Raw genomic sequence first — 27,602 nt, forward strand, 5'->3', positions numbered from 1 at the left:
AACTGTAACACAATCGTATTTGTGTATCTAAACATATTAAAGATATAGTAAAAATACTAAAAATACTGTATAAAAGATAAAAAAAGGTGCACTTATTATGAATAGAGCTTTTATGACTGGAAGTTGCTCTGAGTCAGTGAGTTGTGAATGTTAAGGCCTAGGACATTACTACACACTACTGTAGACTTTATAAACACTGTATACTTAGGTTACACTAAATATATTAAAAAAATATTTTTCTGGTTTGGTGTGGTGACTTGCACCTATAGTCCTAGCACTTGGGAGGCTAAGGTGGGAGGATTGCTTGATTGTTGATAAGGGTATTGGGCCTGGTAACTGCTTTACATGCATGTTTCAGTCCATTTTTATTTCTACACAAATTTTATTTATATAAAACTCAGGAGTTCAAGACTACAACAACCTATGATCCCACCACTGCACTCCAGCATGGGCATCACAGCTAGACTCTGTCTCTTAAAAAAAATTAAAATTAAAACCTAAAAATTTTATTTCCTCAATAATAAACTACATTAGCTTAAAGTAAGTTTTTTACTTTATAAACTTTACTTTTTTACTCTTTTGTAATAACACTGAGCTTAACACTCAAACATGCTGTACAAAAACATTTTCTTTATATCCTTATTCTATAATTTTTGTATTAATTTTTTAAATTTACTTTTAAAACTTTTTAGTTAAAAACTAAGCCACAGACACACACATTAGCCTAGACATACACAGGGTCAGGATGATCAATTTTACTATCTTCTACCTCTGCATCTTGTCCCACTGGAAGGTGTTGAGGGGTAATAATGTACATAGAACTGTTATCTCCTATGGTAACAATGCCTTCTTCTGCAATACCTCCTGAAGGACCTGCCTGAGGTTAACAGTAACCTAAAAAAAAAAAAATATGTAAAGGAGTACACTCTAAAATATGATAAAATATAGTAAATACATAAAAAAGAAACATAGTCATTTATCACCAAGTATTATGTATTGTACTGACTGGCAATGCAGGTTAACAGCAGCATCATCATAAATATGTGACTATTACATTGCCCTGTGATATTATAATGGTTAAGATGTCACAAGGTGATAGGAATTTTTCAGCTCCATTATAATTTCATGGGGCCACCATTGTATACGTAGTCCATCGTTGACTAAAATGTTAAGTGGTGCATGAGTGTAGTCCACCTACCTTTCAGTTATTTTCCCTTTAAGACCTTCAACACACACTTTTATTGGTCCTTTTTATTGGCCTCTTCTCACTGGCTTTAGAGTACAGAACTAGAAAACTTTTTCATAGTCCTGCAACAATCTTCCATCTAATATCTCACAAATCACTAATTTCCTTTTCCCCCTCAATATGTATTTTGGAGAATCTTACTATAAAGACTCTGTAGGTTGGCCACTTACTGATATGAAGATGTAGGAGGACAAATACTTTCTCTTACCTAAATGAATGCCAAATAACTTCAGCAGTTGGTTCCTTCTATCCCATTTTTTTCTTATAAATGGAAACTCCACAAGAGTAATGACTGTGTTTTATATACCCTTTCAAGGTGTAGCGAATACTGGGAGTGTTTAATAAATAATAAATAGGAGTGAAATTCCCAAATAATAAAACAGACTATAACCCTATCAATTGCTGCTAGTGATGCAGAGGCTGCACTTAAAACTACCAAGGAAAAAAGAAGACATTCTTAACCATAATGTTCAGAAATGTAAGTTACATTTTGGTAAATCTTTTTCAGCAAAAGAATAGCACTATGTACTCACTGAGTATTTACTATATGCCCAGAATTGTGCTAACTGCTTTACATGCATGTCTCAGTCCATTTTTATTTCTACAAAGAATACCTAAGGCTGAGTAATTTACAAAGAAAAGAGATTTATTTTGCTCATGGTTTTCTAGGTCATACGAGAAGCATGGCACCATCAGCTCCTGGTGAGGGCTTCAGGGTGGATCCTCTTATGGCCAAAGGCAAAGGGGAGCTGGTGTGTAATCACAAGGCAAGAGAGGAAGCGAGAGAGAAGAGGGAGGAACCAGGTTCTTTTTAACAACCAGCTCTCTGGGAACTGATATAGCGAAAACAGTTGTTACTATGAGGACGGCATTAAGCCATTCATGAAGGACTCTTTCCCATGACCCGGACATCTTTTATTAGGTCCCATATCTAACACTGGAGGTTAAATTTCAACATGAGATTTGGAGGGGTCAAATAAACTATCTCCAAAATACAGCAGTGCATTATCTCATTTCATTCTTACAAGTTTCAGTTGATAAAAATTTATCTTCTATTTGATTCACAGAAACATGAGAAAGTACCAATAATATCCACATCTTAAAATGAAACAAATGAGCATTCAAGAGATTAAATAGGATGTCCAAGTTCATACATTCAGCTATTACATGCAGACCCGAATTCAAACCCTGTGTTTTCTGAGTCCCCAGTCAATAGTGTTATTCACAATACTACACACTCTTCTCCTCAACTTAGCACCTATAAGACTTGAATAATAATAGTTTTCCTTGTGAAATTATGAGGAATCATATCATTTGATGGCTTAATAATACAAATCTTCACCTGTGCAAGGCAGACAAGTATTATTGGTCAAAGCATAAAGATGGGGTTTAATGAACAGAAATAATTATTCAAGAATCAGAAATGGAGCATGTCCTCTTGCTTGATTTCAGCTTTGTAGTCTAACATTTGAGCAATGATATATTTGATAGGACAACTGCCAATGGTAGAAAACTTGTTCAGTATTTAAGGTAACATTACCAAAGAGACAATCTCCTGCTGTGAATATTGAAATATTAAATTTTCCTTACTTTGTTGCCTAATAATTTGGGCAGATTATAAGAGAAGGAAGTGAGGTGGTCAAAAAGTCAGTGAAAAGCTTTATAAACTATGACCATTGTATGTTGTGCAATTCTGCATTTTAAATGTTTTTTAAAATTTATGCTGTAACTAGACTTTAAAAAAATAATTTATATGTAAACTTTCTCTTAGCATTCCTGCAGATCATCCTGTGTTACCAAACATTAGCTGGAGATAGTAGCTATAAACAGATAAAATTTGAGAAAATAATATAAAAACAGTTGTGTTTATTATACAACCCAGCATCTTTAGAATAGTGTTGATTTTTACAAACCATGCTTCAATCTACATCAAACATATGACATTGTGGTTATGAGAAAAATATATCATTGATCAGAGTTTCAAATTTATATTTATCAAGCACCTCACAAAATTCTCTTTATGTTTAAATGCTTATCCCTCTCTATTATAGAATGCTGCTACACAAAAATATTAATTAGAATACTGAAGCAGTTATGAAAACTAAATAGAAAAATAATTGCAATACAATAAATTTTACAAAATTTTAACCAGAAGCAATTTTTAATTTAGTTTTTAATCTATTAAAAAGATTCTAACATGTAAGGCTTAGTTTGTCATGGTATGTGCCAAAATTCCCTAATACTTCTTTTTCCAGAGATAAATTGAAACATAATTAATGTCACCTCAAATTTACATAACAATGTGAACAGAGAAGGAGAAGGGATGGTATATAAAATGAGGGAGAGTGGTTAGAAAGGTATTTTTTATTTTTTCCTAAATAGTTAGCTTCTAATATATGCTTGAGTATATACATGTATTTTTCTCTTTTTTAGCTCTTAAGTCCCATTAAGAACTGTCCCATACTTTTTGAATGAGAGATTTCAAATGAAAGTAAAATTATTTTTTAAAAGTCTGCAGTACAGACTCATTATCTCTACTTCTTAAAAACAAAAATTAGAAACAAACATTTTAAAAACCTCTGGTACGTAATACTCTGCAAAGACTAAAGAAAATATGATTTTCAAATATTTGCAAGTGAATTTTAAGAAATATTAGTTCATTTCAAAAATCTAATTAGGCATACTGTATTCTTATAAACTACTGCTTGTAGCACAACAAATAGTTTACTACAAATGAATTTAAGCACCAATAATATATCATATACTACATGAAATAGAAAAGACATATAGATATAATTAGTGTCTTTCAAGAACACCTCTACAAACTTCAAAGAACATAGTAATTAATAAACAATTTCAAAAATAAAATAAAAATAGGGATATTATCTAAAAATTGTAGTTATTAAATTTTATTTCTTAAGAACTAAAAACTGTTAAGAACTGATGTACTACACAATGACATTGATACTATGTTAAAATGATTCATAGAAGGCAGTCAAGACAGAGATTCAGAACTATTTTATTAGAAAAGTAATGCGTATTCATAGCAACGTTAGCTTTTATTTCTGTGTACTCTATGAACTTCCTAAAACCATTCTCCAAAGCTAACCATTTAAAACTCATTCATGTATTTTATTATGCATCCTACAACAAAGACTAAGAAGCAGGCAAGAATTACTATAAAACACAGTCTAATTACAGAAAAGTTAATTTATTTTTACAAGAAAACATTTCGAAACCAATTTTGTGTTTGTTGAAGGATTTTTTCATGCACATTATTCAAGATTTTTTTCTGTCAGAGTATTAGTTTCCTAGGATTGCTATAACAAATTACCACAAACTGGGTACCTTAAAAGAGCAGAAATATATTCTCTCACTGTTCTGGATGCTAGAAGTGCAAAACCATGTTAGTAGGGTTGGCAACTACTGGAACTTTGAGGGAGAATCTATTCCACGCCTTTTTCCTATCTTCTGAGGGTTCCCACAATGTATCACTCCAATCTCTGCCTCCAGCATCATGTGGCATTCTCCCCTGTGTCTCTATCTTTTCTTTCATTCTTTTTTTGTTTTTGTTTTTGTTTTTTTTTTGAGACAGAGTCTCGTTCCGTTGCTCAGAGTGGAGTGCAGTGGTGTGACCTTGCAACCTCCACCTCCTGGGTTCCAGTGATTCTTGTGCCTCAGACTCCTGGGTAGCTGAGATTATAGGCACACACCACCACGCCTGGCTAATTATATTTTTAGTAGAGATGGGTTTTCGCCATGTTGGCCTGGCTGCTCTTGAACTCCTGAGCCTCAAGCGATTTGCCTGGCTTGGCCTCCCAAAGTGCTGGGATTACAGGCATGAGACACCATGCCCGACCTATCTTCTCTTATAAGGGACATAAGTCATGTTGGATTAAGGGCTTGCCCTGCTCCAATATGACCTCATCTTAGCTACTTGCAACCACAATCACAGTATTTTCAAATAAGGTCACATTCTGAGGCTCCAGGAAGTAGATGAATTTTGGGGATGACACTGTTCAACCCAGTACCTTCAGTTTCTATTTAACATAAAAAATAATTCCCATACTATACTGGATGAAAAAAATGACTTAAGAAATAGGTGAAAGATTGTTGAACATACAAATATGATCTTTTATTTTCCAATCACATACAGAGATAAGAATTTTTGGGGAATATGTCTCATTCACAAACACGTATTATATGCAAAGAGAAATTTATTGTTCAAGTAGGATTCAGGGAATTAACCTAGGTGCATTCTCTTGTTTCTCTTTCAACCATATTGTTCTCCAGACTTTTTTTCGAATTCTGATTTCCCTGTAGGATTGTTCAGATTTAAATAAAGCCTGTAAAGCAGAAGTAGTAAACAAGCCTGGGTACTAAAGTTAAATATTACAGAGGTAGATAAAATAAGTCTGAGGAAAATTCATGTATTTAATTCTTATCTATTTTGCCCGTGCAGTTATGCTGATATTTCATTCACTTGGATTCACCAACCAAAAATTTGTAACTATAGTGGAGAATCTTTTTTCTGTATTTGAAAAAAGTGCACTGAGCAAATTAATAGTATAAATATTATTTCAAGGATAACTATTTAAGAGAATATTTATTTCTATGTACGGTTAATCAACATGCCCCCTTCCATACCCCATGTGCCCTTTGACTAATTATCTCCAACTCATCTTTCAGGTCACAATTCAAGTATCATGTTCTCATACCTCATTTCTGACAATGGATGAAATCCTTACTAGATGCTCTTACAGTACCATATACGACCTGTTTGTAGTATTTACCACTGTGTCCATTTTATATTGATTTTTGTGGTTATAACTAACATAATTTTCCTCTACTAAACTCTATAGGACATGTATTGTGGGCCATGTATATTGTACTTACCTTTGCTTTTCTAATGACAAGTGCAATACTTGCTGAATTACTGAATAAATCAGAAGTACATATTACTATAAAAAGTTGACATGTGAATTATGAATCAATCTCATCAATTTGTTAAAGAATCTTCTACCAAGTACTCTTTTCTTAAATAAACTTATACCCTTATTACAGTTATAATATCTTTGTAACAACATTAAGGGAACATTGATTTTATTATATTAAATAGATAGTTTTCTATTTCAAATAGACTGGCTGAATTATTTTGATTAGCTCAATTAAAAAATACAAGATTGTAATAAGAGACTTTATTACTTACAAAAGGCATTGTGAGCTATTATTAAAATAAATACAATTGACATGAAATATAAGTTTTGTGAAACAACTCTTTGTAAGGATTTTACATGTTTACCTTGAGATATACAAACAAAATGGCCCATATCATACGGAAAAATCCCTTTAAAATAATAGACTATAATTTGAAAGATGAAATTTTATCAATATAACACATATTTAAACTAATATTTTAAAATTTAAAATTTGTAAAAAGCGTACATTTGAGAAAGCTATAGTAATTATTCACAAGTAAGGACATTAAAATTCATTCCATAATCATCATTATTTGAGCCAGAGAAAGACTGATGCAAATTGGAATATCTAAATTCAAAATTTAGGACATGCAGATATGATTATAATATCTTTCTCTTTGGCAGCTTGAGTTTACATATTTAAATAAACCCAACTATTATTTTTTAAAAATGTTCCTGGCCAGAGGAAGGATTGCATTTCAAGAATCCAATATGATGCAAAGATTAACACATATTTCCAGTCTTGAGGTGCTGCTGCTCCCTGAGTGTAACTTTCTCTGTCATGTATTTCCTACAGTTTCTTTTTGAGGGAAAAAAAAATGCTAAATGCTATCAATTTTCAGACTGTCCCACACTTAAACCTGTATCAAGACATTCAGGAACACAACATGAGTAAAGATTAGAGAAATTGTGAGAAAAAATTTGAAGAATAAGATGATTGTAACTTATAATTTGACAGCTGCTCTAAGCTTGGCTGAGCGCCCTCTGGGGTTATCTTGTACATCCTGATCTTGTGGACTAAGTACCTTCTTGTGTATCAATTCCCACATTAAAGGAGCTCTTCTCATAGAGACTTCTTCTGTGTTTTCGTGACCAGAACCCAACTGCGATGTTTTCATCACTTGCTGTCTAACACTTAGGTTAAATCTTTCTGTCATGCTTATTCCAAGCAAAAATCTTTTGATGATGCGATCCTCTAGTGAATGGAAGGAGAGGGCAACAAGACGGCCACCAGGTCTCAGAAACTTCTGAGCTGTCTTCAGTCCTGTGTAGAGTTCATTGAGCTCATTGTTCACAAATATGCGAAGAGCCTGGAAAGTCTTGGTGGCAATATGGGTAGATCGCTGTAGTAAGTCTTTCCGTGCATAAATAGCAGAGGGAGGAAATGCACCTAGGAACACATTTTGTAAAGACAGGAAAAGAAGACCAGTAATATTAATATTTTTCACTGTAAATCTAATGAATTGTGTAGTTGTGTGCATATTTAGTGAACTAAGTTTTCTTAGAAAATTGTGGTGGCATTTCATTCATACTTTCCCATATTATTCCCAAGCATTCTTCCAAGGTTTAAAACTATGTGGCAAAAAAAAAACCTTTCATAACTCATAAGGATAATTGCAATTTAATAAGGAGCACAGAAAGAGAAATGGTGGACACATATTTAAAGAAATGATAACAAAATCCTTCTCAAATTTGGTGAAAAACATTAACTCAAAGATGGCTCAATGAACCACAAATATAATAAACAAAAAAAGGCTGCACATAGGCACATCATAAAACTACTATAGCCAAAGATAAAAACAAAAAAAAAATCATGCCAACAGAAAAGAAAATTCATTACATAAAGAGGAAAAAAAATATTATTAACAGCTAAATTTTTATGAGCACACTGGAGGCCAGAGGATAGTGGAATAACATAAACAGTGTTGAGAAGAAAACTGTTTACCATGAAGGCTAAGTCTACTAAGATATTTATTCAAAAATAAAGGTTCGAAGACATTTTAAAAGAAATAAAAAGTGAGACAATCCACTGTGAACAGGTCTGCATTCAAAAAATTGAAAGGAAATACATTAAGCTGAAATAAAATGAGGGCAGGTGATCATTTGGATACACAGATGAGAATGAAGTGATAAGGCCATATGTGTAAAACATTTTTGAAATAAATTAAAGACTTATATAAATGGAAAACTACTGAATGTTCAAAGATCGGAACACTTAACTACTGTATGTTCAAAGATTGGAAGATGGCAATACTACCCAAACTGATCTAAGATTCAACGTAATCCCTATCAGAATTCCAGCTGACTTCTTTGTACAAATTAACAAGCTGATTTTAAAATTCATATGAAATTACAAGGCATCCAGAACAGCCCAAATAATCTTGGAAAAAAAAGAATAAAGTAGCAGGACTTACATTTATGAATTTGAAAGCTTACTACAAAGCAATGATAAGACAGTGTGGTACTGGCAAAGCAGTAGATATAGAGAAAAACAGAACGTAATTGAGAGTCAAGAAATAAACCCATACCTATACAGTCAACTAATGTTTGACAAGAGTGCCAAGACCATTCAATTGGGAAAAGTCTTTTGAACAAACAATGCTGAGAAAATTGGATAGCCACATGTAAAAGAATGTAATTAGACTCTTACATCACATACAAAAACAAACTCAAAATGGATCAAAGACCTAACTGTAAAAGTACAAAGTATAAAAATCTTAGAATAAAACATAAGGCTAAATCTTCACGACTTTGAATGTTGCAAAAGATTCTTACATATGACACCAAAATTGTGAACAACAAAAGAAAAATATAGATAAATTGGACTTCATCAAAATTAAAAACTTTTCTCATTCAAATGACACCATCAAGAAATGAAAGACAAGTCAGAGAATGGGAAAATATTTGCAAATCATAAGTCTAATAAGGGACATATATCTAGAATATATAAAAGAAGTAAACTGCAGAATACATGTATATTATTTATATCATATTTTAAAACATGCATATCAAAATAGATATGTTCCATCTACTTCAATAATTGAGATAAGCAAAAATTACTAATTTCTAAATAAACCCATAAATATAATTTTCCTTAAGCTTATAACCACTGGCACACAAACAAGATATTAAAGTATAATGTTCAATAGATTTATACACAAATTTTTCCTTGATTTTGAACCATATTCCTGAAGAGTATTATCCCGTAGAGAAGCAATGTTTCTAGTACAAATTTGTTCTTAATGAACATCTCAGAAGATAACTTCAATCTTGGCATTTTAATCTCCTTAGCATGTTTCTTAAAGAAAAGTTAATTATACAAGGCGGGCACCTTAGTTCACATTTCAGTAATCTGAACACCTAGTAGTAAAGTTCAGACATAGCAGATTAATCTTCTATGGGAACTAAATCAGAGAAGGAGAGAAATCTTGCATGTATCAGAGAACTGAGAACCTGGTGGTTTAAAGTAAACCAAATTGGTGTGATGGTTCTCTCTTTCCTCTACAAGAATTACTTTGCCAAAAGTGTAGAGAATGTTAGACACTAGGGGATTTATCTTCCAACAACGAGGTCTCTCAGGAACACGAAGTCAACATCAAAACTGAAGAGGAAGGTCAGCTTCTTACCACTTGCTATTCAATTCCTCCATTTTCCTGATAGAGTATGGGTCACTGGGAAATGTGTTTCAGAGTATTCTAAGAATCTGAACAAACATGCAACTATTTACATTTTGAAGCCTGGACTCAGAGGAAGTGTCAGAAAGTTTGCATTCCTTTTTTTATTTATTTACTGTTATTTTTATTATACTTTAAGTTCTAGGGTACATGTGCACAATGTGCAGGTTTGTTACATATGTATATATGTGCCACGTTGGTGTACTGCACCCATTAACTCATCATTTACATTAGGTATATCTCCTAATACTATCCCTCTGCCATCTCCGCACCCCACGACAGACCCTGGTGTGTGATGTTCCCCTTTCTGTGTCCAAGTGTTCTCATTGTTCAATTCCCACCTACGAGTGAGAACATGCGGTGTTTGGTTTTCTGTTCTTGCGATAGTTTGCTGAGAATGACGGTTGCCAGCAGCATCCATGTCCCTACAAAAGACAAGAACTCATCCTTTTTTATGGCTGTATAGTATTCCGTGGTGTATACGTGCCACATTTTCTTAATCCAGTCTGTCATTGATGGACATTTGCGTTGGTTCCAAGTCTTTGCTATTGGGATTAGTGTCACAATAAACATACCTGTGCATGTGTCTTTATAGCAGCATGATTTATAATCCTTCAGGTATATACCCAGTAATGGGATGGCTGGGTCAAATAGTATTTCTAGTTCTAGATCCTTGAGGAATTGCCACACTGTCTTCCACAATGGCTGAACTAGTTTACAGTCCCACCAACAGTGTAAAAGTGTTCCTATTCCTCCACATCCTCTCCAGCACCTGTTGTTTCCGACTTTTTAATGATCGCCATTCTAACTGGTGTGAGATGCTATCTCATTGTGGTTTTGATTTGCATTTCTCTGATGGCCAGTGATGATGAGCATTTTTTCATGTGTCTGTTGGCTGCATAAATGTCTTCTTTTGAGAAGTGTCTGTTCATATCCTTCACCCACTTTTTGATGGGGTTGTCTTTTTGTTGTAAATTTGTTTGAGTTCTTTGTAGGTTCTGGATATTAGCCCTCTGTCAGATAAGCAGATTGCAAAACTTTTCTCCCATTCTGTAGGTTGCCTATTCACTCTGATAGTAGTTTCTTTTGCTGCGCAGAACCTCTTCAGTTTAATTAGATCCCATTTGTTAATTGTGTTTTTGTTGCCATTGCTTTTGGTGTTTTAGACATGAAGTCCTTGCTCATGCCTATGTCCTGAATGGTATTGCCTAGGTTTTCCTCTCGGGCTTTTATGGTTTTAGGTCTAACATTTTAGTCTCTAATCCATCTTGAATTAATTTTTGTATAAGGTGTAAGGAAGGGATCCAGTTTCAGCTTTCTACATATGGCTAGCCAGTTTTCCCAGCACCATTTATTAAATAGGGAATCCTTTCCCCATTTCTTGTTTTTGTCAGGTTTGTCAAAGATCAGATCGTTGTAGATGTGTGGTATTATTTCTGGGGACTCTGTTCTGTTCCATTGGTCTATATCTCCGTCTTGGTACCAGCTGCATTCTTGAAGACCTTGCATGATTCAAATTTTACATAATTCTAAACTACTTTTCTCAAAGAAGAAATGTAATATAAAATACATTTTAATGTACATATATTTTCATGTAAAATAGGAAGTAAACATTCATGGAGCACATAAATCAATAAGTACTGTAGGATATTTTTGCTATATATATACTTTTTTAATTTCTTAGCATTATCTCTAACATTTTGCAGAAATTAAAAGCATGGTTCAACATAACTGCTTAACTTTCTTGACATTTTAATGCAGAATTTCTTAATTCATAAAATAACAGAAAGGCAGAAAGCTCAATAAATGTTTGCATACTATTGTCAGTAAATATGTTTTTTAAAATTAATGAAAATGGAATGTTTCATAACAAAACCAAAAAAACAACAAAAAATGTCTGAAATCACCACGTAGTTCTAATATAAACAACAGCATTGGTTAATTTGACATTAAAGTTTGTTAGACATTTTGGCTTACTAGCTAAAATAGCACCTTCTTGTGGCAGAAGGATGGACATAATTTATAATTCATTTAGTTAGCTAGCTGTGAAACTATGACATTCCTAATTCCTTTCATTTGATGAAATCTATTTTCAAAGCATTCACCCAAAGTGAGATTTTATTAGTATTTTATATTACACAATTTCAAGTTTATATAAATCATGTTCACATTAAGTATATCCCCTAGTATATATGAATCTGCAGCTGACAAAACCACTGCAATCAGACAAGCTTTTCTTTATAAGATCTAATTTGGCCTTGCCAATGTCATAAAGTCATGCAGAATGGACATAGCAACTCTCAGCTATATTTGGGAATAGATGGTCTTCAGGATAATAGGGGAACCTTAATTTATGAAGCTTTCCTTCTGGGGCCTTCTTACTCTTATTTGGGGAATTCTGACCTGGATTATGTCTGATGGATTTCCTGGAAGATATTTCTAGATGTGGTCTTGTCAACCTCGCTAAATCTCATCTTTAGGGACCAAGAGATGACAAGAGGTCTGCAATGAGCAATGTGTTTTGTGGAGCTTTTTCGGTACTTCTCTGGGGAGATCAAAGGCACATATCTTCCCTTATTTTAGATAGGTTAAATTTCCAGGGCCATCTTTCCTTTATACTGGTACCTCATGTCTCTAATTTTTAGGAAGAAAGGTTGTCAAAGCAGATCGTGTAAAATGAAATTAAAAAGAAACAAAAGAATATAAACAGCATATGATGCCGGGCACGATGGCTCATGCTTGTAATCCCTTTAGGAGGGAGGGATTTGGGAGCACTTTGGGAGGCTAACGCAGGCAGATGGCTTGAGACCAGGAGTTCAAGACCAATCTTGGGCAACATGGTGAAACCCTGTCTCTCAAAAACAAAAACAAAAACAAAAAAACCAAAAAAACAAAATAAACAATAAAAACACCTACAATTTAGCCAGGCATGGTAGTGCATGCCTGTAGTCCCAGCTACTCCAGAGGCTGAGGCGGGAGGATCATCTGAGTCTGGCGAGGTTGAGACTGCAGTGAGCCATGATTGCACCACTGCATTCCAGCCTGGGCAACAAAGTGAGACCCTGTTTCAAAATACATAAAAATAAAATGGCATGTGATAATGGAAATTACAATAGTAAGAACAAAACATCAACTGGCAATGGGACACATGGATAAGAAAAAACAATCCAACCATAAAGGATTAGCAAGGTTCTATGAATTATTAAGCTTAAAGACAATAAAAGTCCTGTGCCTCTGAAGAAGCAAAAATGGTTTTCTTGTGAAAGTCACTGTTCAGAGAGCAAGGAACAGCGTTATCTTAGGAATGCAGAAGCTAGGTAAGAACAGCTGGCTCCTGATTTAATCAAGAAAACAAGATTAAAAAAAAACTAACAGATTCAATGCCTACTCTTATGCTGGACTCTGAATGAGGCCACAGGGAGAAAAATATTAGTAAGACAGAAAAATGGTCCCTGCCTTCGAGGAGCTCACTGTTTTGCAATTCTTCACTTCCTTCTCATCTCTCATATACTGCTATCAGAAATAGAAACTTGTTGTTCTGCTTTTTCGTCTGCTGAGTTTCACCACAGAGTCTAGTATGGCTAATTCATCTGATTAAGGAATAGAGTAGGTAAGGTGGAAAATCACAATTTGTGTTATTAGGTTTGACGATGAGAGAAAACCTCCTTTTTGTGTGTTACAGTCCATGAATGGACTTAGTTAACCTAGTACCAATGTATATGAGAATAGGTGTGCTTACCCCTAGTAGAGCACTTACTATACTCTTCTGTAATTACTCATTTACTTGTTTATCTCACTCATTTGACTCCGATCTCCTTGTGAATAAGAACTATTTCATGTTTACTCTTATAACCCTAGTACTTGACAGAGAAGCTTGTGATTCTTAATTCTGACTGTACATCACAGTCACCTGTGGTGCTTTTGACAAAAATGCCTGGCTCCACTCCAGATCTACTGAATCAGTTTCAGGGGTTTATTACTCAGGAATCACTACTTTTAAAAAGCTTCACAGAGAATTTTGACATGCAGCCAAGATTAAAAACTACTTTAGAAAACACTCAATAAATGTTTGTTGAGAAGATAATGAATAGATAATAAACTTAAAAAATGGTAAAAATCCAGGATCATTAGTGCAGTTTCATTCACATCATTGGGTGTGTACGCCCTGTGTGCCAAGCCTGTATATTAAACCTATGTGCCCAAAACTTATGTATAAAGCCTGTGTGTGTCTTTCACACCTACGTACTCAAAGCTTATATATATAACCTGTGTATCCAAGACCTCTGTCTTCCTCAGCCTAGAGGGTGGAGTTTAAGGAACATGGCTGTGCTTTGGTCAAGGATAGGCCAAGGTAGGATGTTTACATCCTGCATTACTCAGTGAGTTCAGGGAAAACGCGTATAACTCCACTTGTTATCACAGCCATGTAGCCGTAACATGGGAAGGCCATCACTTGGTTCTATGCCAATATTGTCTGTAAAAGGTATAATTGCCCTGCTGATACTGTGCAGGTGTAGGCACCCAGAGAAAGATAGAGAGAGTCAGAGCTATCCATCCTTGCAGACGGACAGAGGGGAGCCAGGACAAAGCTCGGCTCACTTGTGCCCAGAGAGAGAAAGAGTTAAGCTGCTGACCCTGAAGCCAAGGGAGAGTCAGCCATGCAGCTGCAGGCATGGGGGCAGCAGGAGCCACAGAGCTGGAGCAAACAGCTGAAATAAAGGTGAACAGTGTAGAGTGCAAGTATAAGAAAGCTATCGATGAGAGCTGCTGCTAAATAAAATCATCTTTCACCTGCCTACGGCCCCGAGTAGTCTTTCTGCTTATCCACCCACTCCCTTCAGATCTCAACATGACATTTGGTGTAGTCGTGAACCTGACAGGGTGGGTCTATAAAGAGCATAATATTCAGTCATATCAGTAAGTGACTAAATGAGCAGGATCATAATTTTAGTCACAAAAAGCATTATGAAAATACTTTTTAAATGTCATGATATAGGTCCAGTCCATGTGATCATGGGAACCAAAGTATGATTTTTGTTGGAGCAAGTGAACTCTCAAATTTGCCAGCAATTTCACCATCTCAATATAACTGATTGCATGCACTTAATTATACCTGATAATGATTGAGAACATCCTTAATTAATCAATTATTTGTACACGCAACGGAGCACCTGCAAATAATTTTAACCTCAGAAAATCCAAGCGTGGAAGCCTTTATTACCTGACATAGGGGAAATGTGCAAGGTGAACTTTAGTTTTGCATATTTCTTTTGCAGAATAAAATGAGACATGATAATATAATGTTAAAATTTCGAAATTTAAATTTTAAAAAGTCCTCAATATCTTCAGTGATTTAAGTTCAAGTTTTTCCCCAAAGATTAATGTACAATATTGTTGAGATTTTATATAAACTTTTTTCACTTAACAACTATAAAATCCTAAACCACAAATTTTCTCAATTCTTCCAAAGAGCAGAACTGTTTTCCTCATTATACTTTAAAATAGAAAAATTTGTTAGTAAAACTGACTACAAAAGGAAATTAAAGGCTAAGGAACATTTAATGGGAAGATGTTTTCATGTTAAATACACTTTCAAAAGAAAGCATACACTAAACCCAGCATGGGAACAAGTTCTAATTTCAATACAATTTTGAGACATTATTTGGCACTTACTTCTCTCACAGTAATGCTAGGAAAATTCATGACATAAAGGATTGATCCTAGCTGTGAAAGAAAATTGTTAAAGAGTTCTGCCTTATTAGAGGCACTCCATTCTCACATTGCAGATCAGGTTTGTTGACAGTGGTGTATTTTAAGACTCTTGACAGTTTGATATCCTTTCTGTTTTCTTTGTCTCACATCAGCAAATTCTGATGCCTCTCTATCTGGGATATATCCAGAACTCCACCACTTCTTACCAGCTCTACCACTATGACCCTAGTCCAAGCCATCATCATCTTTTCCACACATCCACCACCAGACTGATCCTTTAAAATACAAAAATTAATCATGTCAACACCTCCAACATCCCCTGACCTTGCTCTTCACTGAACCTTGGCATGGTCCCGCCTAAGTCCTTTGACCTGTACTTAGAAGATCTACCTTCATAGCCCTGGGTAGCTTACTCCCTACTTTATTCAAGTATCTTTTCAAATACTACATAATTCAAAAGGCAGTCTCTAACTATGCTTATGAAAAACAGCACCATGTCACTAGTCCCCTTACCTTGGTTTAATTTTCTTTGTAATACCTTATCAGAAACAAATATTTATTTCTTTGCCATCTATCTTCCTCTACTAGAATACAGACTCAGGGAAAATAGAGACTGTATTCACTGCTATAAAACCTTTGCACCAAGAACAGTTGGTGGACTGAAAGAATGACTACCTTTGTACTTCCAAGTTATAAACATAGTCATTGTTAAAAAAAAAAGAAAAAAGGAAAAAAAAAAAAGAAAGCCAAAGGAAATATTATCATTTGTATATGAAGTCAACAGTTAATGTCACTACTCTTTACATTCTACCTCAAGAGGCAACTTCCTTTTTTCTTCATACACATGTATGAAAAAAATATATATGAGTATATGTGCATATATAAAAAATATAAGCATATATTTATAAGACGAGAATCATCTGTAAAATAATCTACAACTTAGTTTACTTATCTTTACAAATAATTTCAGTTGTATAAATGCATTATAATTCATTTTGTTTGTTCATTTAACAAATGTTTGTAGTGTCAAGTACCAGCCAACTGGAAACACAATAGTAAATAAGATAGAAGTGGTCTCTGGTGGAGCTCACGTTGTCACCACAGTAGGAACATTTAGGATGGTTTTTATTTTTTCCATCACACACAAAAAATGATGCAATAAACAGGTGAACTGTACATTTTAAAATTCTACATAGCAGAAAAACTCTACAAAGTAAAATGAGAGTCACAGTCTGGGAAAAATATTTGCAACTGTACGTGAATCTTACATGTCTCTTGGAGCTGTTAGGTCAAAGGGTAGTTATGTCCACTTAAATTTGGATCAATATTTCCAAATATACTCTCTAAATAGATTATACCAATTTACTTCCTTCAATAGTATATGAGAGAGTCCTTCTGCTCACACCCTTACCAGTACTAGAAGCTATCATTCTTTAATTCTGATAGTAGGTCTATTAGATAGTCTGATAGTAGGTAAGTCTTAGCTTACTACTGTTTTAATTTTCATTTCTTTGGTAATTAGTAAGGTTGGACATCTTTCCAAATCTAATAGCCAGTTGATTCCAGCTAGAAATTGCTTGAACAAATCCTTTGTCCATTTTCTTGATGTGATGTTGGCCTCTGCTTTATTGATTTGGAAGAGCTGTTTATAAAATAAGGATATTAACCCTTTGTGAACTATTTATATAGTTGAAAATATTTTTTCCTGAACTGTGAATGTCTTTTAATTTTGTAGAGTTTCTGCCATTCAAAAATTAAACATTTTTATACAGACTTTTTTTTATAGTAGTTTTAGGCTTTATTAAATTTAGGAAGGCTTTCCCCACTCTAAGATTACAGATATAATCAACTCTATTTTTTTATGTATTTCTGGTTTTATTTCTTACATTTGAATATTTAATCCACACAAAATGTGTTTTTTAGTATATGAGGTTCAAATCTAACTTTTTTTTTTTTAAAATGACGTAGTCAACTATCCTATTTATTAAGCAGTACATTCCTTTTGTACTGATGTGAAGTACCCTCTTGATCATATACTACATTTCTATACATAGATGGATCTGCTTCTGGATTTTCAATTGCATTCCATTGATTCATTTCTTCTGTTTTTCTGCAAATACCAGGTTATTTTAATTATTACTAAATATTTTTTCCAGTAAGTTTTGCTATCAGGTGGGACAACCTTCTCCCTATCATCTTCTACGCCACCAGCCCACAATCATCTTTCAACATTCTTTTCAAAATTATCTTGGGTATTCCAATATATTTATTGCTCCAAATTAAATTCAGAATCAAAGTATATAAAAATAAAAATTTTGATTGGAATTATAGTAAGTGGGTAAATTTATTTGTGTAAAATTTAATTATAATGTTGAAGCAATGCATCCAGGGAACATAGTATTTCCATTAATATTTTATGTGTCTATTATTGAAGTTTAATAGTTGTCTTCACTTAAGTCTTGGTCATGTTATGTGCAAGCACTATGTTTATGCATATACATTGTATTCACTCCTATGAAAAAGCATAAAAAATGACAATACTTCTGCTAATAAAACATTGTGTAATGGAAATGTCGCTGACCTTCAAAGAAAGGGCTCTAAGTTCAATTTTTCAGATCACTCACTTTTTCTATGGCTATTTAATGTGGGGTAAAACACTTTACTTCTGAGTTTCTCCATTCTAGGATGAAATCATAACACTTCTCACAGGATTATTGTGAAAATCAGGTTAAAAAATGTTCAGAAGCATTTAGTGCATACTTGGCATAAAGTAGTCATTTTATGAGTGGCATAATACAGTTACTTACTCTTCTCAGTTGTAAAATGGAGTAGGTAGGAAGGGGATTTGATATGTTAACTTAAAGGTTCTGCCAAGCTTATTCCAGTTTCAGCCTGGACTAAAGAGACTGGGTAAGATAAAGGGTTATTGAAAACCCCTGAAGCATCTGAGTAATGCTTATTCAAGTTAGGCATTGGACTAAAAGATTTCAGCATCCGAAATGAAGTATAAAATTTTCCTATGTATACAATAATGGAACATTCTCGAATTTACAAAGTAGTACTTAGGTTCTAAAAATATAAAGACTTAGAATGACTTAAGTATGAAAAAAATTGTCTTTAAAAAAAAAATGTAGGCTGGGCGTGGTGGCTCACACCTGTAATCCCAGCACTTTGGGAGGCCGAGGCGGGCAGATCACTAGGTCAGGAGATCTAGACCATCCTGGCTAACCCGGTGAAACCTGTCTCTACTAAAAATACAAAAAATTAGCAGGGCGTGGTGGTGGGCGCCTGTGGTCCCAGCTACTCGGGAGGCTGAGGCAGGAGAACGGCGTGAACCCAGGAGGTGGAGCTTGCAGTGAGCAGGGATTGCGCCTCTGCACTCCAGGCCACTGCACTCCAGCCTGGGTGAGAGCGCGACTCCGTCTCAAACAAACAAACAAACAAACAAACAAACAAACAAAAATGTTACTTTTATCCTATTTAGTAACTGATGCTAAGGATTTTAACAGACCAAATTTCATCAGCCTAAACCTTCCAGGCTGTATTTAAACCATCTAGTCAGAAGTTTATTTTCCATAATTAAACTTCTAGATTTCTCTTGCCACCTGAGTTATACAACTTGTATTTGGGCATTTTAAGAATGCATTTTTGTTTTTTCTCTATTCTTTTTTTACTCCTGTGCCTAGTTTTCATAGAGCACCTTTCTGCACAGGTATTTTTTTTTATACTAAGAAACAGGGTCTCACTATCACCCAAGCTGAAGTGCAATGGCATGACATAGCTCACACTGCAGCCTTGAACCCTGGGATCAAGTGATCCTCCATTTTAGCCCCCTGAATAGCTGGGACTATAGGTGAGCACCACCACACCCAGCTAATTTTTAAATTTTTGTGTAGAGATAGGGTCTTTCTACGTTGCCTAGGCTAGTCTTGAGCTCCTGAGCTCAAGTGCTATTCCTCCTACCTTGGCTGCCCAAAGTGCTGTGATTATAGGAGTGAGCCACCATGCCTAGCCTTACTTTTTAAGCATGTTCTACAAGGCTAAAATATATTGGAGTGATTTTAAACCACTCCCTTTGTTTTCACAGGTAAAAACAAACAAACAAACAAAAAAAAACAAAAAAACAAAAACCTATTTATTTAGTAACTGAATTGCATCTGAGGTTACCCAGAAATTGTATAGACTAAAAAAGTGTATTACCCGCAAAGTACTAAACACTGGGGATTAAAACATAGTCCTTGCTCTCATGAAATTCAAACCTAATGAAAAGAATGATATGTAAATATTGTGATAAGTGCTATAAAGAATTTTACATGCTCTTATGAGAGTGAAGAAGAAGGAGAGAAGAACATTGACCCTGTATCGCACAGCATTTTCCAAACTTCAATCCCCAACCAAATACCAGTGTATCTGTTGTCAAGTAAGTTTGGGAAATGCAACATGTTACACTCCTTTTTCCAGGATTCACAATGCCCATTAACATGGTAGAGTTCTTAAGATAACTGTATAACTTTGTTTACCCAGAATTTCCCAACTTTTTGATAAGAAACTGTTTTAATTTTAATAACCATTCCATAGTATTTATTTTCTGGATAACACACTTGGGAAAATACTGGAGGTAAACTTTGTTTTAATCATGTTCCACGTATTTAATTCTTACAAAAATTCTGAGAGGTATGAAATAGATGTTCTAATTTTCATTCAAAGGTACCAAACTGAGGGGTTAAATGTCTCTTCTCAAGTTTGCAGGGATTGTAAGTAGTCTTATTCGACTAGTTCATCTCAGATACATTCTAGGAAGTCTAGATCAGTATGAGTTTTCTCACCAAAAAAACTCTTATTTATTTTATACATACACACATATATATATATATGTATTTTTTCAGTGTCCTAAGAATGTTGTTGAGCTTCTTTCTGTTTATAGATGCTCAAAACAAAGCAACAATTTTAAGATGATATGTTCACCAAGCCATCTCATCTTTTTCCTAATCAGAATTTAAGGAAGTTAAGATGAGATCACACGGCTTAGAGTGATTTCCAGAAGCTCTAATTCCATGTCTGCTGTTTTATACAATGATCTCATTTTCTAAGAGAAAATGAGTGTGGAATCTTTAAACCTGAATAGGCTTTTACTGAGAGATGTTTTAATGGAAGCCAAATCACTATGCATCGAATTGCAAGAGTTTTGCTTTCTCCCTACATTCCCCTTGGGGAGATGTGCATTGTCAGACCTAAAGACAGCGCATCTGGTGAAGGCGGCAAGTGCCCTGGTCTCTCATTCTGGGAATGGTAATGAATACCTTTGGCTTTTGTCCTTTTTGCTCTATTGAAAACAACTTATTGTTAGCTCAGGTTATTGACTGTACATTTGTCTCTTTTTCATCTGCTTTCTTGATAGTGGGTTTAAAAAAGAATCAGCTGCTACTGCTGCCATTGTCAAGATTTTTGGGCAGGTAGTGATTACATGTATTTGACTAAGAATCTAGACTCATCCAATGCAGTACATATGGGCTTTTCTTGACTCACTTACTAGGAAGGGAGCCTTTTTCTTGACTCACTTACCAGGAAGGGAGCCTTTTACAGTTGTTTTTATATTTGAAAATTGAGTGCTTAATATTCCCCAGTTAAGCAAGATGAGGAGAACAAGCTTGTATACAAGTGTAATAAAAGGTTGAGATGGCTAAAACCTTAAAAAATTAGGCCCAGCTTCTTATATTTTTGTTTTATTTAAAGCTTCTTAAGAAATGTTGATAGAGAAGACTTTCAAAATACATTTGTTGTTATACATTTCTTATACAGTATTTTAGCAATGAAAGAACAGTGCTTCTTGTTCTCATTTCTGTGCTTCTGCACATACTGTTCCTTCAGCCTAGAATGTTTCTCTTCTTGTACTTTACATCACTTAATACTCACTGATGTGCTGTCTTCTCCAATTTGCAATTTTTTATATATATAATATATATTATATATTACATATAATTATATATTATATAAATTTTATATATAATATATTATATATATAATATATATTATATATATATAATCAAATTATGTACCACCCTGTACTACTTGTCTATCAACATCCACTAGGCTGTAAAAGGTCCAGAGATCTTTTCTTATTTTCCTTTACTTCCCCAATCCCAGTTTTAAGGCCTGGTGCACAGTAGGTGGCAAAGAAAAAAGTCCTCTCAATAAGGGATACCCTTCCAGTCCCAGACAAAGATCAAGATGTATCATAAACAATATTCTGAATGTGGAAATTCATGAACTCCCTGAAATCTTCGTAAGATTTTGCATGTACATGCAATTTTATGTGGAGATGCTCTGCTGCTTCCATCAAATTCTTAAATGACCCACAGTAGGTAAATTTCTGGTAAACGCAAATTGGGAGTTAGCTGAGTTTTTAGCTTACAACTTACCACTTCTAATGATATCACCCAAAAACCTTCTGTATTTATTTAGTTTTGTGTTTCTTTACCTCCAGAAATATTCTACCACTTAGCATTACTGGAAGCCCTGATTGAAAACCCTGTTTCATGTATGATATCAGAAGTTGGAAACTCTATCACTGATTCCTTGGCTTTCTTATGACTCAAAGAATTTCACATAAAGTAAGAGAAAATCTTGCTTAGTAACAGTCTGCACTACATATAATAATAGAACACAATTAGTATGTGAAAGTAGTAAGATATATTTCATTCATAAAAAGCACCATGCTTCTGGCTAGATAAATGATTTGAAGTCCCAGAAAGAACTTGTAATTTTTAGTTCTGGGATACCCTTATGCTACTTACACTTTTTAAAATTTAATACATTCACGTGTTTAAATGTATTGAGATTTTTAAGCTTGTGAATGAAATTAGCAACGTGCTGTGGCTGTCAACGTGATGCATTGCAATTCCCCCTGAGTGGTACGGTTTAAATATTAATTCAGCTCTTGCACCTGTTTGCCGGCATTCAGCTGTTGAATTTCCATCACATTTAATAAGTCTTGGTGACGCAATTCATGTCCTTTTGCCTAGGCTCCTTTAATATAGTGTTAAATTCTCACCCATCTGAAATTCAAGTAATATTACAAATTTCAAACTGTTAATTAAAATTTGTGAACTTAAATGGTTCCGGATAAAACTGGCTTTACTCAGTGAGGTTCTTTGTAAACTTCTTCAGAGTCTCATCTAATCCCCAACTCCTACCAGGTTAAGTCTGATGACAACATGATCTCACTATGGGTGGTTGAGATTTACAAATCCTCATACAATAGGGAAAAAAATAAAGTCATAAGTTTGAACAGAAAGGTAATGAGGAACATTAACCAAGTCCAGGCAATGTACAAAAGAAAAAGGCTTAATTGGACTTACAGTTCCACGTGGCTGAGGAAGCTTCACAATCATGGTGGAAGGCAAGAAGGAGTAAGTCATGTCTTACATGGATTGCAGGAGGCAAAATGAGAGCTTGTGCAGGGCAACTCTCATTTTATAAAACCATCAGATCTCATGAGACCCATTCACTATCAGGAGAACAAACGGGAAAGACCCACCCCCATAATTCAGTCATCTCCCACCAGGTCCCTCCCACAACACATGGGAATCATGTGAGTTATTAAATGAGATTTCGGTGGGGACACAGAGCCAAACCATATCTTTCCACCCTGGCCCCTGCCAAATATCATATCTTCACAATGCAAAATCAATCATGCTTTCCCAACAGTACCCCAAATTCTTAACCTATTTCAGCAGTAACTCAAAAGTCCACAGTCCAATGTCTCATCTGAGACAAGGCAAGTAAGTCCCTTCTGTTTATGAGACTGTAAAATCAAAAGTAAGTTAGTTACTTCCTAGATACAATGGGAGTATAGGCAATGGGTGAATACAGCAATTCCAAATGGAATAAATTGGCTAAAACAAATGGGCTACAGGCCCCATGAAAATCCGAAATCCAGTAGGGCAGTCAAATGTTAAAGCTCCAAAATGATCTCCTTTGACTCCATGTCTCACATCCAGGTCACGCTGATGCAAGAGGTGGGTTCCCATGGTCTTTGGCAGCTCCACTCCTGTGGCTTTGCAGGGTATAGCCCTACTCCTGGCTGCTTTCACAGGCTAGTGTTGAGCGTCTGTGCCTTTTCCAGGTGCATGATGCAAGCTGTCAGGTGGATCTACCATTCTGGGGTTGGAGAATGGTGGCCCTCTTCTCACAGCTCAATTAGGTGGTGCCTCAGTGGGAACTCTGTGTGGGGGCCCCACATTTCTCTGCTGCACTGGTCTAGCAGAGGTTCTCCATGAGGGCCCCAGACCTGCAGCAAACATCTGCCTGGGCATTCAGGTGTTTCCATACATCTTCTGAAATCTAGGCAGAGGTCCCCAAACCCAAATTCTTGACTTCTGTGCACCCACAGGCTCAACACCACATAGAAGCTGCCAAAGCTTGGGGCTTCCACCTTCTGAAGCAACAGCCTGAGCTATAACTTGGCCCCATTCAGCCATGGCTGGAGTGGCTGGAATGCAGGATACCAAGTCCCCAGGCTGCACAGAGCAAGGGGACCTTGAGCCTGGCCCATGAATCCATCTTTTCCTCCTAGGCTTCTGGGCCAGCAATGGAAGGGGCTGCTGTGAAGACCTCTGACATGCCCTGGAGACATTTTCCCCATTGTCTTGGGGATTGACTTCTCATTACTTATACAAATTTCTGCAGTCAGCTTGGATTTCTCCTCAGAAAATGGGATTTTATTTTCTATCACATTGTCAGGCTGCAAATTTTCCAAACTTTAATGTTCTGCTTCTAAAACTGAATGCCTTTAACAGCATCCAAGTCACCTCTTGAATGCTTTGCTGCTTAGAAATTTCTTCCCCCAGGTACCCTAAATCATCTCTCAAGCTTGAAGTTCCACAAATCTCTAGGACAGGGGCAAAATGCTGCCAGTCTCTTTGCTAAAGCATGACAGTCACCTTTGCTCCATTTCCCAACAAGTTCCTCATTTCCAACTGAGACCACATCGGCCTAGACTTTATTGTCCATATCGCAATCAGCATTTTGGGCAAAGCTATTCAACAAGGCTCTAGGAAGTTCCAAACTTTCCCACATATTCCTGTCTTCTTCTGAGCTCTCCAAACTGTTCCAACCTCTGCCTGTTACCCAGTTCCAAAGTTGCTTCCACATTTTTGGGTATCTTTTCAGCAATGCTCCATTCCCAGTACCAATTTATTGTATTAGTCCATTTTCATGCTGCTGATAAAGACATACCTGAGACTGAGTCAATTACAGAAGAAAGAGGTTTAACTGGACTTACACTTCCATGTGGCTGCGGAAGCCTCACAACCATAGTAGAAGACAATGAGGAGCAAGTCACATTTTACATGGCTTGCAGCAGGCAAAATGAGAGCTGCAGGGCAACTCCTGTTTTTTAAAACCATCAGATCTTGTGAGACCCATTCACTATCACAACAACAGCATGGAAAAGACCTGCCCCCATAGTTCAATCATCTCCCACTGAGTTCCCTCCCATAATACATGGGAATTATGGGAGCTACAAGATGAGATCTGAGTGGGGACACAGAGCCAAACCATATCAACTACCTGTGTCTTAATTTGTTCAGCATAGATGGGATACCTCAAATTGAATCATGATTCCTATTACCTATTTAGGTGGTCACAATTATATTTAATTACTGGATATTTACGGAGTGATTGAGGTGTATTTGCCAGATGCAGAAGTCTAACCAGGAGATTCTAGCATATTTGAGACTCATTACAAAATATTTTATTTGCACCTTTTATGAATATTCTACAGGGCATGCATTATTGCTCCCACAGTTGGGCCATTTGCACTTCCCAGAGTTGGAAGATGGTAACACATAGGTGATTAACAGTGCTGCTTTTTTCTTGAGGTTAGCACATAATCATAATCAATCCTTGCACTCAAAGATAAAGTTGTCTGCCTTTCTGTAGCATACTTACCTGCAATAGAACACTTCTCAATTGTATTACAAATGTTCTTCAAAAAGTATTTATCTCTCCTACTGACATATAAGCTTCCAGAAGGTAGAGGTCATAGGTTTTCATCATTTTTCTCATAACAGGCTTGTTGAAAGACAAATAGACTATCTGACTGAATTAAAGATTACATATAAAATTCTCCGACATCCAATAGCATATGGATTTTAATTAAATCATAAATTATAAATATATTTTTTCACTCACATCCAAATTCAATACTGAACTTCCTCCTCCAATTTTTATTTTCCTACCTGCTCTATACCACTAAATTGTTCTAGAAATAATGCCCAATAAAGGCTTTTGGTTTCTAGAGGACATGTATACATTTTGAAAACCATGTTTCAAGGGCTAAAGGCATATATGTGCTATTAATTGCACTTTGGGAATTTAGCTTAGAAAATATCCTACTTCCCAAAAAAATGCCTTAAATATGCCCAAATTATTTATTATATGGCTTTTAATAATAGCTCCCACTTGGGGGCCAACTATCTAATGATAAGTAAATGAATAAATTATGGTATCTCTACTGATATCTGGTATATTAGCATAAAATTTAAGTAATATAATAAAATAGTATGTAAAGAAATCTAAAATTATATACATCCAATCATTCACAAAAAATGTGAGAATAAATAAAGAGATAAAAGTAAAATGCAAAAGCATATTTACCTTTTGGTGGTAGAATGGTATTACAGGTTTTTAAGTTTTTTTTTTTAATTCCCTAACAATTTTCTATGACATATAAACAAAGATACTTTTATAATAGAAAAATAAAACTCCTGTACTTTAAAATTTTGAATTTTAATTACTAAATCATACATTCATTACTCATTAATTATTAATAATGAATTCATATTTATGAATTCATGATCTTTATGATTATGAATTCATGATCTCAATGATCATGAGTATTAATTATTTTTGCATGTGTTTGTGATATAGATTTTATGAACAACTAGACAAGGTAAATTCTTTATATTGTTTTTCTTTTGTCAAGTACCTATCACATGCCCAGAACTAGCATAGGTAGTTTTAAAAGGTAATCTCTAAGCATTACAATAATCTTGTAAATCAGAAACCGTTATCTTATTTTAGAGAGGCTTAGAATAGTTATGTCATTTGTTCAAGTTCACAAAGCTAGTAAATGGTTGAGATGGAATCTGAACCTAGGTTTTTGTATGACTCCAAAACTAACTTATTTTACTATTACTCAGTGATATAATAGAAAACAGGGACATGGACTTTGACTAATAATACGAGAGTGAAGGGGCTTTAAAAAAAAGAAAAAACAAAGACAAATCCTGTTGTTGGAATATGTTCCCCAAAGTTCATGTGTTGAAACTTAATGCCCAATGCAACAGTATTGAGAGATGAAACCTTTAAGAGATGATCAGGTCATGAGATTCTGTCCTCATGAATGCCACTATCTCAGGAGTGGGTTAGTTTTTGAGGAAGTGAACTCCTGATAAGAGGATGAGTTTGGTCCCCTTTCCTCTCCTGCATGCATGCTCTTTTGACCTTCTGCCTTTCTGCCATGAGCTGACATAGCTAGAAGGCACTCACTGGATGCTGCTCTTTGATTTTGGACTTCCCAGCCTCCAGAACCATGAGCCAAATACATTTCTGTCAATTATAAATTATCCAGTGTCAGGTATACTGCTATAGCAGCACAAAATTGACTAAGACAACAAGAGAAAAGAACAAAGCAATAAAACAATACAGCATATTGGCTTGGTAGTTTGAAGAAAAAGTCCATTTTTCATCAAAGGAGTATACCGATGAAGTCAACAACTTTTAGGTCCTACCTGGTAGATTATCATTCACAGCTTTAACTTCTGAGATAGACACGTGAAGCCCACAGGGCTCTAGACTAATGTTTTCCAGGAGACTATGCATAACTGTCAACATTTTTTCTTCTTTTTAGGAAACAAATGTAGTAGCTTTCAATATCATTGTTATATATATGCTGTCTCTAAAACATTTAATGAATAATAATAATTG

The 27,602-nt window shown here is 35.1% G+C and overlaps 1 protein-coding gene across 6 annotated transcripts in view; it reads right to left on the reverse strand.

Moving 5' to 3' along the window:
* LOC105471466 (methyltransferase 15, mitochondrial 12S rRNA N4-cytidine) overlaps positions 1-27,602 on the reverse strand; it is a 258,987-nt gene that overhangs the window by 17,132 nt on the left and 214,253 nt on the right. For 4 of the 6 annotated variants that reach the window (XM_071074944.1, XM_071074940.1, XM_071074943.1 and 1 more), the window contains 2 exons: positions 7,251-7,615; positions 4,244-5,592 (listed from right to left, as the gene is read on the reverse strand). The exons of 1 other annotated variant lie outside the window; for it this stretch is intronic. In XM_071074944.1, the coding sequence (XP_070931045.1) occupies positions 5,482-5,592; positions 7,251-7,615 (476 nt within the window). In that variant the 3' untranslated portion in view covers positions 4,244-5,481. Of the gene's footprint in view, positions 1-709; positions 895-4,243; positions 5,593-7,250; positions 7,616-27,602 lie in introns of those variants that run through there. One more of the 6 variants, XM_071074942.1, reaches the window with a different exon arrangement.

This window comes from Macaca nemestrina, chromosome 12 (genome assembly GCF_043159975.1).
Source record: "Macaca nemestrina isolate mMacNem1 chromosome 12, mMacNem.hap1, whole genome shotgun sequence".
Classification (NCBI taxonomy): Eukaryota; Metazoa; Chordata; class Mammalia; order Primates; family Cercopithecidae; genus Macaca; species Macaca nemestrina.